Source organism: Macaca fascicularis, chromosome 9, assembly GCF_037993035.2.
Source record: "Macaca fascicularis isolate 582-1 chromosome 9, T2T-MFA8v1.1".
Classification (NCBI taxonomy): domain Eukaryota; kingdom Metazoa; phylum Chordata; class Mammalia; order Primates; family Cercopithecidae; genus Macaca; species Macaca fascicularis.
The window spans coordinates 26,363,987-26,381,783 of record NC_088383.1 but is presented as its reverse complement, the minus strand read 5'-3'; the positions used below and the strand labels follow the sequence as shown (position 1 = coordinate 26,381,783).

The 17,797-nt window shown below is 36.9% G+C and overlaps 1 protein-coding gene across 1 annotated transcript in view; it reads right to left on the bottom strand.

Annotated features, from left to right (window-relative positions):
* GPR158 (G protein-coupled receptor 158) overlaps nt 1–17,797 on the bottom strand; it is a 444,280-nt gene that overhangs the window by 23,870 nt on the left and 402,613 nt on the right. Inside the window, exon 7 of the mRNA XM_005564806.5 lies at nt 11,476–11,714. Within this exon, the coding sequence (XP_005564863.3) occupies nt 11,476–11,714 (239 nt within the window). The remainder of the gene's footprint in view (nt 1–11,475; nt 11,715–17,797) is intronic.

Below are 17,797 nucleotides of genomic sequence, written 5' to 3'. Positions count from 1 at the left end.
CATTAATTGTGTTAATCTGAAACTGATACACTACTGAGTTTGTGGTACTGTGCTTGGCACAAAAGAATGGTGACTGCAAAAGTATTATTAAGTACCACTAGGACAAAAATATGCTGTAGTGGAAGGATTCACATGTAGCTGCATTATGAAAACAGTATCTCCTGCTACTTACACAGTTTTTACATAATGTTATACTGAAGACTCAGAAAAAGAAAAGTAGTTATCAGGTTAATTAGTGTGCTACAATGGAGAATTATATTTAAAAATATAAGACAAAATAAGATTTCTCATAATAGCTCAGTTGAACATTAAAATCATTTCATTAGCAATATCAAACAATGTGCTGTAGCTGAAAAATAATTTATTATTCAAAGTACCAATTAAACTAAATGTGATATATAAAAGTTGTGCATGGGGAAAAAAAATCAGTTTCATATAATTAACTTCAGACTAGCACTGCAATTAGTAAAGAAAGTATGCAGATGTTACCAAATTTGCGGTGTTATTACGTGGGAGTTGAAATATGTTTTGTGCTTCTTTAGAAAATAATTTCTGATGTTAAATAATTTTGATGAAAGGCATGAGTATAGTTACAAAAAGGATTGCATTTATATTTCGAGATCCAAATAGGGCTTTCAGAAACTGAAGTCTTTTCTTTTTAATCTGCATGGAATAACACTCAGTTTAAAAGTTAACTACCATAGCCTTTGAAGAGTTAATATACTATAAGGAAAGTATTTTCAAGTTATTTTTTTTCAAACGGCTGGGCAAAGCAAGGAAATGAAAACTAGTATAAATTCTTTGACACTGAAGATGCTCCAGTTCCATGATCCTAGGCTACCCACAAAAGCCGAGAGAAAAACAACTTCAAAGTGCAAATGCCACTCAAGCTGTGGTACTCTGATTTACCATGCTGCAAAGGCATTTTGCATTAATAACATTTTACCCTGCTTGGCCCCATTAAAAATTATCTTTACACGACATAAATAAGTATATAAATGATAAAACGTTTAGGTTTTATTTCCCAAGTATCTCTTTTAATGTCCTCTTCTATTTTTCTCTATATCCTATCGATTTAAAAACTTCATGGTTAAGGTGAAAAAAAAAAATTTACAAGTCTACCCAGGTTAACTCATTTTGTTTTCTTTCTAACAACAGAGTGGGTGGCGCAGAGGTTTCACTACGTGTTAAATCAAACAACTTCAATAATTCTTGAATACCTTCAATTTCAGAATTCTAGGGTTCAGCTGGTATAAAGAAGCTTGAATATAAATAATAAGCATTTATATTATATTATAAGCCCTAGATATTCTGGGTGGTTATCTGCCTTTTCTTTGGTTAAAAGCCAATTATGATTACACTGATTAAAACAATGAGAATGTCTCTTCTATTCAATGAGAATGTCACTAATTAAGTTACAAGTGACTTTATTAGACCATGTAGTGAACAGGTACTTTTCTGAGTGTTTCTGCTGCTGGGATGCAGGTAGTTGGTGAGCTGCTGTTATTCTGCGGGCCTTAAAGTCAGTTTATTCAGCTCCGAGATAGAGAAGCACGCAGAAGACGTCGCAAGTACAGTGCATTTCACAACTAGGACAATGGAGGCTGGGTGTATGTTCCCTTCCCAGCTCTCTGGAAGCACGAAGCTCCGGGATGGGCGGGATGGGCTATACGATACGTCTGCAGAGAACCTCCATTCTCCAGCTTCACTCACCCTGTGAGCAGCAGATTGGAGGCCAGAATCTGAGTCTCTTAGTTCCTGACCAGTGCTCCCTAAATGACATTCTTGACTGAGAGTTTCTTAACCCTTGGAAATATTGTTATCCTACTGAAGAAAACAAATATTTTTTCCAGGTAGCAATTGTTTGTATTTAGAACAGCTGATACATTAATTAGAATTGAATAGCCTGTAGTAATTAAAGGAGCTCTCCTCAGAAGTACTTTTTGTCCCCTCAATCTGATTTCATACCTGACATCTGTTGAATGGACCGAGCACTGTGCTAAATGTATTTTGTACATTATCTACCTTTGTGAAGGTTTTATTGTAGAACTTGTGACTCCTTTAAAAAGGCAGGGGTAACAATTTTGAATTCTGAAATGTCAAGCTTGGGTCAGAGATACTGTTGGGAACACTGAGGAGTAACACAGTTAGTTATACCAATGGTATGAAGTCACATAGTGACTTGATTACTTGATTTCTATTCTCCTACCACTCCCTCGGAGCTGAGGGCTCTCTGAGGCCAGAATGATTGGGAGTGGCCACACAGGCTGGCTTTTCTTCATTGCTTCTGTTCACACATTGCTAGAATGGGGACCAAGATTTTTTCCTTATTCTCCATTGCATCTTAAGTAAAAAGGGTGTAGAGGGTTCTCTCTCTCTGGCATATCCATTTTTTAGTTTCACATGGGGTGACAGAACTCTGGCAAAACTCAGCTGCCTCAGAGCTTATGGATACACATTAAGGAGTGGGGACATGATGAGCTCACAAAGGCAGACTCGGATGGAAGTCCTCTCAGAGCACAGGGTCCAGGTCAGACGAGCAGGTTGTGTCTTCCATTTCCTCTCTCTCTCTCTGATACGGCTTGGCTGTGTTCCCACCCAAATCTCATCTTGAATTGTAGCTCCCATAATTCCATGTGTTGTGGGAGAGACTCCTCACCCCACCATGGGAGATAACTGAATCATGAGGGTGGTTTCCCCCATACTATTCTCGTGGTGAATAAGTCTCATGAGATCTGATGGTTTTATAAAGGGAAACCCCTTCACTTGGTTCTCATTCTCTTTGCCTGCCACCATGTAAGACATGTCTTTCACCTTCCACCATGATTGTGAGGCCTCCCCAGCCATGTGGAATTGTGAGTCCATTAAATTTTTTTTTTAATACCCAGTCTCAGGTATGTCTTTATCAGCAGTGTGAAAATGAACGAATACATTGTCATTTGCATGGGTATTGTTGTTAGGGGAGGGAGCTGGATATGGGATCACTTGCTGCTATTATCAAAGTGTCTTTCTGCCTTTTGATCTTTTATGAAAGCCTAGTAGCTTTGACTAGTGATCTGCCTTCCCTGGGGCTGCATCACTAGAAATTCACACATACTATTTGAAGTGCTAGCTGGCGGGCTACCATGAAGACTGCTGTGGGGGGTTATTTATTTATTATTCACATTCTGCCTTTGTGGAAAACTGTTACACTTCTTTGAGGCACAGTTATTTGAACTATGCTAAAGGGCAAAGAGAAAGTAAAGCACTTTTCAGAAGAGGTGGTATATAAATAAGAACTCCCAGTTCCATTTATTCTGAAGACACTCAAGCAAGTGCTTTGAGAGGCATGTGTAGTTTCTAGTGATATAGCCCTAAGCCAAGACAATGTGGTCACGCTTTTATCCTTTGATTGAAAATTAAAAATACTTGTTAAGGTCACACATGGTGTCTCATGCCTGTAATCCCAGTAGCTTGGGAGGCTTGGGAGGGAGGATTGTTTGAGGCCAGGAGTTTGACACCAGCCTGGTCAACACAGCAAGTCTGTCTCTAATAAAAATAATGTTTTAAAAATTAGCTGGGCATATGGTGGTGCACCTGTAGTCCCAGCTACTTGGGAGGGTGAAGCAGAAGAATGGCTTGAGTCCAGGAGTTTGAGGCTGCAGTGAGCTCTGATCACATCACTGCACTCCAGCCGGGGTGACAGAGGGAGACTCTGACTCAAAAAAAAAAATGTTTCTAAATAAAAATGTATGTTTAAAATAGTAACAAGTAGTGCAGTGTGCATTAAGGCATATGTGATATACTAGAATAAAAGAAAATATACATAATGAACCTAAATAAAGAACATTAATCTGTCAGATGAAGAGGAAGTCTAATCTATTTTCTGTAACATTCATTAAATGGTGCTTATATCACATTTCACCTGCCATAATAAAGCCTAATCTTCTAGGGTAATTAAGTATTTAAAACCTTAAAAACAATTGCTATTTTAGAAATTCCTTATATAACTCAGCAAGAGAGTTGCTGTATTTTTCTCAGTTCTTTCTAAACATTGGCATATGACTAATTAAATTACTGAACACACTGCCTGGTTTTTTTTTTTTTTTTTTTTTGGTGTGTGTTAAAAATATTGTACCAGGAAAGGGAAGAACAAAGGAGAAAAGCATGTCAATAAAGAAGAATAAAGACTGTATTTTCTATAATGGCAATATTTTATGTGAAATCCATGGAAACTAATACTTTTGAACAGTGAACTAATCAATGCTGGAATTCACTAAAAGACAAATATTAAAAAATTTCCAAATGGAATTAGACTCAAGCCTATCACACCTGTTTAATTATTGCTTGTATTTTCATTTATGTCTTTCTTTTCAATGTGGTGAATAAAATACGTAGTAAGCGATGTCAAGCTCTGAGTTTCCAGAACCATGAGACTCCTCATGTATCATCGGACTTTCACAACTATGAAGGAGGTGGAAGGTAGGGGGAGAGAACTGAATTTATAACAGGGTTCCTATCAGGGAACAGTTATTAGATCATATAAATGCTGTTGAGAAGAGTTAGGCTATATCAGTGATACAGACAGACAGAATTACAGGAGATAACAGAGGACAAATAGAAGCCTAGATAGGGCTTTTGGATGTATTCTTATGCCAGGAGGGCAGTAAAATAGATTTATTCTCAATCACATAACTTTTTATAACATTCTGTCATCACTTAACTTCTGGAAGAAAGTGTAGAAACAGCTCAGCGCTTGCCTGGGTCAATATTAAAGTTTGATGCACAGATTTAGTCACAGAAGGAAAGTTCTAAATGTCCTCAATGCTACCATTTATTAGCTACTTTTTTGCGGTCTTGTTGTTTCTTGCAGGTAAGGTACGAATCTGCCTGCTTGTTCTAGCTTATCTTGGTCACTGGTTCTGCTTCAGTATCTTCAATGTATGTTCTAAATGTGTAATCACAAATTGAGTGCTATTCAACTATATATGTCAATGGATGAACTCCATTACATCACAACCTCTGTTATTAAATAAATATATTTTCAATTTGGGTGCCTCATACTGGAGGACCTGCCTGCCTGGGATATCTAAACTTAGGTGTCAAGATGTGGTCTACTTGACTCTAGGGGTGAAATTATAACAGTTAATTCAGGCATGAGAAGTCAATTCTTACTTGTCAGTTTGTATTATCCAATTAGAAAACTCATAGGGGAATAAAGTTTTGACTTTTTAATATGATAAGTTTAATGCTATTGCAAAATATCCTGAACATGGACAACTGACTGCCAATTTACCAACCAGGGTAGGAAGATTTAGGAAAAAAAAAAATTATGACAGTCGTACTACCAACAGTTTCCAAAATGAGTATGACATGATACATTGGTTTATTTTCTTCATTAATTTAGGAGAATGTTTCCTAGTCTCAATCCCTTTATTCTTTTCTTATTTCATTTTAATTTATTTTTTTTGAGACAGAGTCTCGCTCTGTCACCCAGGCTGGAGTGCAGTGGTGCCATCTTGGTTCACTGCAAGCCCTGCCTCCCGGGTTCATGCCATTCTCCTGTCTCAGCCTCCCGGGTAGCTGTGACTACAGGCGTCCGCCACCATGCCCAGCTACTTTTTTTTTGTATTTAGTAGAGATGGGGTTTCACCGTTTTAGCCAGGATGTTCTTGATCTCCTGACTTTGTGATCCGCCCACCTTGGCCTCCCAAAGTGCTGGGATTACAGGCGTGAGCCACCGTGTCCCGCCAACCCCTTTATTTTTTAGATAGCTCTAGGACGATAGTGAAATAATCAAAATATTCCTTAAATCTACTTTATTCTGCTTCAATATTTGTAATTACACTATGTAATATGTTTTATAGTTTTCCTTTGCCATGCAAGTTTGTACCAATCTATTATGACCGTTGGAGAAGTCAAAGGTAGAGTTTCATAAAATGGCCAGCAATTATCCATTAGTTTCTATAACTTGCTCCAAAATACCTCCCCCCAAATTTGAACATATACATTTACCATGAAAATGAAGCTGGGACAAGTGTATGACTTCCACAGTCTTTAGCTTTAACATGTTTCCTCATACTGGTCTAAGTCTGACAATAGAAAATATCACAAGATGAAGACAGCTGACTGCTTTGTTCTTTCAACAAATATTTTTCAAGATCCTACACCTGTCAGGTTCTCTGTGTCAGGGATAAGTGTGAACAATGTAGGCCATGTTGCTGAGCAGCATGTAGTTACAAGAGGGAGGAGCAGATGGAAAGATTCTTTTGTCTTCAGTGAGCTACAGAAAATACATTTAAATGTACTCAGAAAAATGCAGGGTACTGAGTCATATAATGATGAGTAGTGTAAGTACTATAGTATGTATTGTTATTATAGATGTACATGATTCTCAAAAAGGTATGGCAGTTTAAATATTTACAGGAATTATAATGTAGATATGTCTTGGAACATCCAAATTGTAAAATTCTCTTTCCACCAGATGAATAAAGTCATTTGTTAAGAAAAACTGACTACTCTGCCTGAAAAGCACTTCTCACATTGTCCAATGTCCATGTAGCAATGTCCTTATCCTTATTTTTTTTCCATTAAAGCTTATCTCATTTTTTTAATACAGGACAAACAAAATAATTGAAAATTATCAATGGATATAAATGACAATGTGATTCTGAAAGCCATTTTCCCCCTTCTATGTTTTAAAATAATTTCCTCAAGAAGACACTGTGGCTCTTGTAGCTTCTGAGATTTTTCCAACCTATTTTCTACACGTGTTTTCCCTTTTGAAACACTGTGGTAGGAAAGTCATCTATCTGAGCAGTTTTGGAGCAGCCCCGTGCAATGAGCAAAAATAGAATGAACCTGGTCTTTGAATGTATGACCCATATTTCTAACTGGAGCTCTACTTCACTGGAAAAACTAGTAGGTCACTCACTCAAATGATTTCTTATTTTGAAAAAGGGATTGGTTTTGATGGGTAAAGCTGATCCACAACGCAAAGGTACCAATATATTTATCATCACTTTTTCTTTTTTTCTGAATGAGCTCTTGACACTAATGTAAGTGCATATAGCTTCTTGAGAAAGATTTCCCATCACGCTCATGGTTAAGCCTATTTCCTCCCTCTCTACAGCCCCTTCCTACATGGGAACATTTCCGCTTAGGATCCAGGAAATAATTTAGTGTTCAGCAGTACAGGTTTTCTAGCTGACTGAAGATATATGGATTTATTTTTGATTAACAGTCTGAGTATCAAAACCATGTTACTTATAGAACTCTATAAAGAGACTGTAAAAAGGTACATACTACACATTAGAAGCCATTAAATTGAGAGGTTAAATATTGATGCTGCATGCTGAAAGAGAAATAAATGAAAACTTTTATTAGGATAGTGCGAAAAATAATTACAACAACCACATGTCTCAGATTTCTCAAGACAGTCCTAATTCCAAATATTCTTTTTTAAAATTATGTGCCCTGACTTTTTTTTTTTTTTTTTTTTTTAGAGAACAGTGTCACTATAGGATGAGCACACTATGGGGACTAATGTGTTACAGTAGTTTATAGGACACAAACAATGACTGTGAGATGACAAAAACACCACCAAAAATTTAATTTCCTCTTACTTCTTGGTCCCTGCACTCATCATGAGTCTTGATTTTCTAAGAGACCCTAATGTTATCGCCTAACATCTTTAGGCGTATTAGTTTAATTTCTGCCTCTTAAGTTTTGATACTTCTATCTCATTCCTGAAGCCATGACCTAGATCCTACCACTACAATCAGTCTCTTCTCTTAGTTTCTTGGTACCTCTTTAACTGAGACCTGGTTATTGCCTAAGGAACTGCATGCCCTGCAGCCCTCTCAAGCTATGAATCTTCATTTTCTCTTGCACTCTCTATCTCAGGGTCGTCATTACTCTCTATGTCCTCTTTCCCAGAATTATTCAAAATTAATGTCTTTTAAAAATGTCCATTTTCTTTTCATAGTTCCAATACTGCAAGTGGAAAAATCTGCTGCCTGGTAAGTTTCCTCTCTGGAGAAGAGCAGAATTTAGGAGCAGTAAAGTACAATGAAAACAATCTGAAAAGAGCTATTGTAGAGGGGGTAAATGAGCTAGAAATGGGTTGTGATCAGAATGGCGTTCTTCATAACTCAGGAATGGAAAACCAAATCGTGTATGTCCTCATTTATAAGTGGGAGGTGAGCCATGGGCGCACAAAGGCATACAGAGTGGTATAATGGACACTGGAGACTCAGAAGGAGTTAGGGGGTAAGGGATAAAATACTACAGACTGGGTACAATGTACACTACCTTGGGTGACAGGTGCAATAAAATTTCAGACTTCATCAGTATACAATTCATCCATGTAACCAAAACCACCTGTACCCCCAAAGCTACTGAAAAAAACAAACAAACAAACAAACAAAAAAACAAAACAGTTCTTCAGTGTCTTCAACGAGTGACTTGGAGGTAGGGGAGTTTTATATAACAGAAAGTTCACATAAAGTGAGAGTGGCCACTGGAGATGAGGGTGCCAAAATGTTAGATGAGTCTGGCACAGGTTGTGGTGTTACCTTAGATAATATGAAGGAGAAAAGATAAGAATAAATGTGGATATGGGAAGATTTATAGATAAGAAGGCAGGAATTTGAAGACATTTCTATTGTATGGGTCCTGTTTATTGTTTTTTCAAATAGAAGTCATCTACTAAGAGAAAAGAGAAACATGGAGAGTTTGGAGGTATGAAAAGAGGATTTGAAATAATAATTGCGAAGAATGTTCTAGTGTTTGATCAGGGGAACAGTAAGAGTGAATGGAATGGCCAGGGCACTATTGAGATTAGTTATCTTTATGTTCTCATAAGTTCATCTGATTCCCTCCAAAGAGTCAGCAGTTCTGTACTTTAGAGTAATATGAGAATCACCTGAATGCTTATGAAACACAGATTGCTGTGCTCCACTATCCGGGAGTGTCTGATTGAGGAAGTCAGAGTGGGTGCTAAGAATCTGCATTTCTAACAAGTCCCCAGGTGATGCAGCTGCTGTGGGTTCTAGGACCACACTTTGAGAGCTGCTATTTCTCCTTTCTGATGATTCCAACTCCCCAACCCCTGAATTTGGTGAGTTTGGTACATTTCACTTTAAAAAAAAATACATCCTTATAGTCATCTTGATTGAATTTACTGATTCATTATATCACTTTTCTGTTTCTCTGCATTTCTCTAAGACATTTTCAATAAATGTAACCATACAGTATTATTAACAGTATATTTAATAAACTCACAAGAAACTCAACCATCCAATGTATTCTGACTGGAGTGCAGCGGCGTGATCTCGGTTCACTGCAATCTCTACTTCCCATCTCCACCTCCCAGGTTCAAGCAGTTCTCATGCCTTGGCCTCCTGAGTAGCTGGGATTACAGGTGTGAGCCACTGCCCCACTCCTTCACTATTTTTTTTTCTTTTTTTTGAGACAAAGTCTTACTCTGTCTCCCAGGCTGGAGTGCAGTGGCATGATCTCGGCTTACTCCAACCTCCACCTCTTGGGTTCAAGCGATTCTTCTGCCTCAGCCTCCCAAGTAGCTGGGATTACAGGAGTATACCACCACGTCTGGCTAATCTTTGTTTTTTTAGTAGAGATGGTGTTTCACCATGTTGGTCAAGCTGGTCTTGAACTCCTGACCTCATGATCCACCCACCGCACCTCCCAAAGTGCTGGGATTACAGGCATGAGTCACCGCGCCTGGACCTTCACTATTCTTATAAAATGAATGTTCTTTACGCCTCTTTACGGTAATGTAAATATTACCCATGGTTAATAGAACTTGTCCTTTATAAAAGGTTCCTGAGTTCTAGTCCAAACTGCTATCTCCTTTTACTAAACTATTGCACCAAGAATATTCACCACTTAATTTTGCTTTTTAATAATTCTTATGCATCTATGTGAATCAATAAGCTACCTAATGAAAGGAATAATGACTATACAGGTTACTATCAATTATATATTTCTGTATATTTCTACATAGAAATCATGAATATGATCCTCTTTGGAGGGCAAAATAAATTTTTAAAGGTCTCAAATGCATCTCAATTCCAACGCATAAAAAATTCTTGGTGAACAGGCCATGCTCTCTGCTTGTTTGTCATCATGTATTTTGAGGGTTTGTTGGTTTTTTTTTAGGGGGAGAGGTTTGCTTTTTTTTTTTTCTTTTTGTAAAACAGAAAAATAAAAACTAGTGGCCTTTGCTTCATAATAATACAAGGAAATGATTTTTCCTATTTGGTTAACTTGTATTGAAAGCATAAAATAATGTTAGGGTGAGTAGAAATTTTTTATCTATACAATTTTATTTTCATATCCAGACTAAAGCCAAGATCAGAATCGCTTCCTACCCTAGTGTCATGATTTATCTTCTGATAGTTATATTACCCAAAATATAATAAGCTTTATATATCATAATCATTCTCTTTACATACCCATATTGCTTCACTATTGCAGATACTAGGTTTATAAGATTCCTAAAATATCTTGCCCAGAAAAATATTCCTCCATTTGAACTGTAAACTCAATATACATTTTATTAGCTTCCAGCAAAAGACTAGATGTGAATATTTAGCCAACAATTGCAAAATATGAGGGGGACAAAAAATGGGTCAAACTCATGTTTCTGTTTTTTATATCTGCCAAAGACAATTAAGGTTTGTCCTGTGGCTTACTGAGGGGAACAATAATAAAATATCCCTTTTTTTGTATGTTTAGAGACTTAGCTTAAAATAGACTAATATTAGCAACAGAAAAATTCCTGTGTATTTTCCTCATCTTTTCAAAACACTGGACTGCCAGAAAAATAATCTGTGTTTTGGGTCCAAGCCATGATGCAGCTCTTGAAAGTTCTCCAGGTTCTCAGCCACATAGCACTTACTACATTCATGGAGCATGGCTTAGTCTTTGTGTAATTGTATACCTCCAGAGATAAAAATTATAAAGTTATCTTTTGAGGTCAGCATAGGAAAGATAGATTAATCAGAAATTTTGCAGAGACAACCTTTTTCCAAAGAGTGCCCTAGACACCAAGTCTGATATATTATAGGGCCAACATTTTATCTTAAACAGCGTGCTTCCTTTTTTCTCCCAAGTAAGGAAATAGATCAAGAGAATAGTTAATATTAATCAAATGGGGACCAACTGATAAGATCGAAAAAAGTAAGCTCTTTATACACAGAAGTTGCCATTATTCACTTCATTTCTCCTTTCTGATTTATTTGATTACATTTTCTCAACAAAGCTATATGCCTTTGAAAAACAATAGAAACGTCCAGAAAAAAGTTTGCATTTCACATGCCATTACTACCATTTTCATGTTACTTTACCAGAATTACATTAGGTGAGATTAGTTTAGGCTTTACAAAAGAGTCTGGCAAGACTTTTAAAGAAGCCAGTTTTAATGCTACTGAAAAATGGTAAGACCATCACACAAAACAAGTGACCACATACCAACTGCTGTCATGTAGTCCCAGCGGTCAATGAGGCACATATTGAAGATGAGGTGATCAGATGTTTGCCCCTGGCCAATAAGTGAAATCTCTTTCTCCAAATTCTGGCACACAGATGAAGTCCAGCCAATGAGAAACCAAAACACTATCAAGAGTATTACTGCCAGCATCCTCATTACCCGTCCACCAGTCATATACGGAATTCGTTGAGCCGTTCGTGAAAGAAACACCTTCAAAACCCTAGAAAAGCAAAAGTTCAAATGTGAAAGCAAACCTAATATTCAGGAAGTATAACTCTAAAATAACTTATTTTTCTAGGTAAAATGTAAACCCACCAAAATCTAGCTAATCAGAGTTTGCTTTGTTTTGTATTTGTTTTTGTTTTAGAGACGGGGTCTCGCTATGTTGCCCATGCTGGAGTGCAGTGGCTATTCACAGGCACAATCATAGTGTACTGCATCCTTGAACTCCTGGCTCAAGCATTCCTCTTGCCTCAGCCTTCCAAGTAGCTGAGACTCCAGGCACGTGCCACTGTGCCTGGCTTATGCAGAGTTTTAACATGACAAAATCCAGAAACAGTATTGCTCTTATTTTTATTTAATTTTATCTTAGTTTATCTTCCAGTAGTAAAACAAATATCTTTCATTAGAGTCCATTAGGTCAATAGGTTCATACATAATGGGAGGTCTTTGAGCGTGTCTTAATATTTCAAGGAAAATTCTCAGGACTTGAGAAAGATCCGTAGGCAAACATTGCTCAAACAAGGTTTCTGGGGGATCAAAAAATAGTCCTGAAAGTAAGTGGTTGTATTTTACAATATTATACTAACTCAAAAAACTTCCTTCAACCAGTTGTTTTTATAGTAGAATGTTATTAAAGGTATTTTCTGAAAATCATTTCATATTACCTACTTTCATGGTCATTTTATCATATTACCAAAAATAATACGAATAATAAAAATGAGAGAAATATTTAAACACTAGGTAGACTAAATAAGGTCATTGCATTAAGGAAGAAAATTGGGATGGCCTATAGGAAATGTGATTTTTAAAAACTAAGAGATTTTTCTGTATATATCTCAGATGAAGAGCCAGAGTTGAGAACTACTAGATTAGATGATATCTAAGCACTGTTCTATCTCTAATGTGTGAAGAAAAAGTGCACCCTTACTATAGGAATTCTCTACCCATTCTTCAATTTCATTTCTAGAATATTCTCAGCTGATTTTAACTCCCTACCCTATTCTGATATTTGATGTCACAAAATTATGATTTGACATAGACCACCATGAGTGGTTTATGATACTGTGAGAGTATCTGTAACCAATTTCCATAAAGCATAAAAAAACCCCACATTTTCTCAATGTTCTATTTTCTCCTTCACTTCATTCTTCGAATAATTTTAAGTCAAATGAATTTTTTATAAAGATTATTCTAAATCCAGAAATGAAGCCAATACACCTGAAATAGCCTTGATGTACTATGCTATATTGTTCCTCCATATAGAGACCTTTGGTAATTCTCCCTGAATTAACACAACACATCCATTAAATTAACCCCACTGTCCTTCAGGACAGAGGGAAAAGTTATTTAATTATTAACAAAATACTTCTCAATTTTTCTGTGGAACACTGTCAGAAATACAGTAACAAATACGAGTAAAACAGAAGATCTCTTAACCATGCTCCATCTCATCAGTTCCCCAGATTAACAGTTACTCTCCATTCTGTATATGCAATGTATTAAGTGCTATCCATGTCATAGTGAATGCTAACACTGGCACTATGCCTAAGCACTTCTGCTCCAACCAGTTTAATTACTATTTGTTATGAATCAGGTGTATTTGTTCCCAAATTATGCCCACTGTTAAAATTAAATATTAAATAAAATAATTATACATTATTACAAAACAAAAGGAGACTATTTTTTTTTAAGATGGAGTCTCGTTTTGTCACCCAGGCTGGAGTGCAGTGGCGTGATCTCGGCTCACTGCAACCTCCACCTCCTGGGTTCAAGTGATTCTACTGCCTCAGCCTCCCAAGTAGGTGGGAGTACAGGCATGTGCCACCATGCCTGGCTGATTTTTGTATTTTTTAGCAGAGACGGGGTTTCACCATGTTGGCCAGGCTGGTCTTGAACTCCTGACCTCAGGTGATCTGCCCGCCTTGGCCTCCCAAAGTGCTGGGGATTATTACAGGCGAGAGCCACCATGCCCAGGCAAGGAAACTTTTTCTATGAAATCTCTCCTGAATGTTTTGGAAAGATAAAACATTAAAATAAAATGTTAACTTAGTGGAAGTGAAGAAATTTTAAAATAGAGAGTGGTCAATAAACAAAAAGCTAAAAAATTTCTACACTCAGATTTCTTCAAAAAAATTTAACACAATGCAGTAGATAATACATTTTGGTGATTTATGCTATAGGGAGAACAATGAACTCTAAATATCAAACCCATAGTCAAAAAGAAGCCTTATTTCAAAAAGACTGGTGAGTGATTTATGTGTTTTAAATTACAGTATCTATATATTTTTTTAACGCTTTTCTACTTTAAAAAACTTCAACAAATTGACCAAATATAATACTAAGTCCAGTTATATTGGATAAGAAGGTTTCTATTGTAATTAGCAGATTAAAAGATTCAAGAATTCTACCTTAGAAATAGAAATTTCTTTAGTTTAATTAGATCCCATTTGTCAATTTTGGCTTTTGCTGCTGTTGCTTTTGGTGTTTTAGACATGAAGTCTTTGCCCATATACACCATGGAATACTAGGCAGCCATCAAAAAGGATGAGTTTGTGTCCTTTGTAGGGACATGGATGCAGCTGGAAACCATCATTCTTAGCAAACTATCACAAGAACAGAAAACCAAACACCGCATGTTCTCACTCATAGGTGGGAACTGAACAATGAGATCACTCGGACTCAGAAAGGGGAACATCACACACCGGGGCCTATCATGGGGAGGGGGGAGGGATTGCATTGGGAGTTATACCTGATGTAAATGACGAGTTGATGGGTGCAGCACACCAACAAGGCACAAGTATACATATGTAACAAACCTGCACGTTATGCACATGTACCCTACAACTTAAAGTATAATAATAATAAATAAATTAAAAAAAAAAAAAGAAATAGCAATTTCTTGGAAAATTAGTATTTTTGCCAGTTCCAATGTTATTTTCTGTAGGAGAAACTTGTAATCATAATGTACACATATTTGTTTCTAGTTGAACCTGGATGAATTCTAAATTTTGAATGACTACATTCTCCAGAGAGAACCTGACCCACTTTTCTTCCATAGTTTGGCAAGGGCAGAAAAAGAGAAAATGGTTCCAAATTCTAGCTTTACTCTTAATGTAAACATTTTAAATATAATGAACAAACATTTATATAGTGACAACCATATGTTAGGCATCATGCTAGGCAATGTGGAAGGTATAAGATACAATTTTTGTCTCTAGAAACTTACAATTTAACTAGAAGTAAGTTTGCAAATAGCTACCATGTGCAATAGCTAACATTATATATTCTATGTGGTAGCAAATCTAACCCAATAGAACAGGTAGTGTTTGATCTGGGCTTTGGGGGATATCAATAGGTAGAAATGAAGGAAAGTGGAAAATATATAAGGGGATATTCTAATTGATGGGAATCAAAAGCAGGGAAATGCAAACTGTCTTTAGGGACAGTAGGGGGAACAGGTTGGCAGGAAGCAAAGTTTGGTTCTCAATACCCAGCAACTCCTAGGGAGTTTTCAAGTTAAGGCAAGGAGTTTTCATCAGGTTGAGAGTGCTTCAGAGAAAAAAATAGTTATGAACTATATATTCTTCCCATGGTCAAAATGTGATAAATATATTTTTTATGCTTGTTTCACAATTCCCATCGAAACTTTAAATCTCAGAGAGCTAATAATGGATTTGTTAAGTAACTGTCTCCTTTAAAATACTTCTTAATCAGTTAAGTTTTGTCTTTTGCAAAGGAAATCTATGATTCCAGTTATAGTAACTTTTACTCAAATCTCATTTCTAAATTATCAGAAATGTTTATGTTTTCTAGCTGGCCCTTTGGGTATTTATTGTATAGCTTGAGAATTCAAGATTGTAAAATCCCTATAATCTCATTTCAAGAGAGCATAACCAAAGCAAAATCCCTCGAGTCTTCCATTATTGATTTTGTTGGCTTTCAAATAATAGAAAACATAATAAACACAACTCTACACTTCAATCTAAGCATTTCAGGATATTGGTTTTTGTAAAATGGAATAAGATGCATTTTTCTAGGATTGTCTGAAAAGCCTACAGGTCAGACTATAAAAAAGAATATGCAGACATGCATTTGTATGAAATACAACTGTAGAAAAAATTTCAAATCATTGGACTTCCTATATGGATGACTTTTCCACTATTTTTTCATAGCTAAATCTTCAGGAGACCATGAGTTCAGAAGGTTTCACTATTTCTGAAGGAAAGCCCAACATATACGGGAAGACTGCAAGAAACATCCAAAATTTAATATGAAAAGGCATATTTAAAGGGCACATTCAATTTTCATTATTAATAGCAGACAAATTCATGGAAATCATTGTGAAATGATAAAATGGGTAACCCAGAAATTGTCATCATATTCATCTGCCTCTGCTTTCTCATTTTCTAGATATTTCTGGTTCAAGCTATACAGCTCACCATAAGAACTTGTACTTGGGTTACCCATGACCTTCCTCCAAGAGCGAACTGATGTTGTTCACTTCTTATTTTACATGGTCTCTCCCCAGCTTTTGATGTGGCTGGAACCCTCAGTTTCCCTGATGTCACACTCTCTTGGTTTTCTTCCTAGTTCTCTCTTCCTACTTTCTTCCCACTTCTTGGCTAGCTGCTTTTCAATCTCTATTGCAGACTTCTCTACCTCAGTCTTCCCCTTAAATGGCAGTGTTTCCAAGGATCTCCTAAATGTGGCCACGTTATATTATTACTCCATATTGCACCCAAGCAACTCCATTGGCTCCCCTATCTCAGTTATCATCTATGGGTCTGCCAGCAAGACCCACCTCTATACCTCCAGTTCAGATCACTCTCTTGGGCTCAATCCCTGTATACTCAGGGGCCCACCGGACATCAGCAGGGCCTGACACAAAATCACCCCTCTCTCCACTCCTTCCTTCTCCAACCCACTTTGCTGTTCTCCAACCTACATTTGCTGTTGTGTTACAGCCCTGTCTAACTGTACCAAGCAGAAGCTTAGGAATAAACTTGGATTTTTCTCCCTTATCCACGTTCCAGCAATCAAATGAATCATGAAGAATTTAATGTCTACCTCTTAAGTATCTTTCAAATTCTTCTATTTTTCTCCATCCTCACTGCCACTATACAGCTCCTAGCCACCAATTCATTCCTATAGTAGCTTCCTAACTAGTCTCCTTACTCGTCTGGCCCACCTTCAATCCACATTCTATGATGGATAACATGGTCTTTTGCTATTGTACATCTGATCATGTTGCTTCCCTGCTTATAGTCACTGGCTCTCCACCAAAATTTAGTATGGTAAAACACTTCTAAAAACTGGTTCCTCCTCACCTCTGTAGCCACATCTCTCCACACTCTCTACATCCTATAGTTCGGCAGGTCCCTCTGGATGACATGCAGTTATCCTCTATCTGAGCCTTTGCCCTCAGCTTTCCTCACCATCCCTCCTCCTACCTATACAAACACAGTGTTTTGCTAAATCCTATATCTCCTTCATGTCTCAGTTTAGATGTTACTTGCCATTGACACCAGCACTTACCAAACAAGTAGCATCAATTTTACCTAAAAACTTGGTACAAATGAGAACTCTTGGATCCCACCCAGACCCGCTGACTCTGAAACTCTGGAGGGATGGTCCAACAATCTATTTTAACAAACTTTTCAGGTAATTTTGATGAAGGGTAAAGTTTGAGAGCTGCTGCTCTAAGCAATTCTTCCTATCAGATCTAAGATTGGTGTAGGTGCCTTTCCAATAGGCTGACCGCTCTAGCCTGCCAGGTAGAGTTTTCAGTCTTTATTATGCCGATGACAGAATGCAAGGCTTCTAATAATAGTTCTCCATTTTCAGAACATTGGCATTTGTATGTGATTTTGCAGCATCTCTTCTATTTATAAAAAAGGAATGAAAAAATATATATCCTCAAGCCATCCAGTCTTCTGTCCGATTACCTTAACTGGAATAATCCTAATGTCCTGAATTTCTTCATTAGAGTCTAATTTCTATTAATCTTACTGTGTTCATAGAAATTCCAGAGAAGAAATGCTTGAGATAAAAGGTATGAGGTGACACTTCTTGTAACTTTAA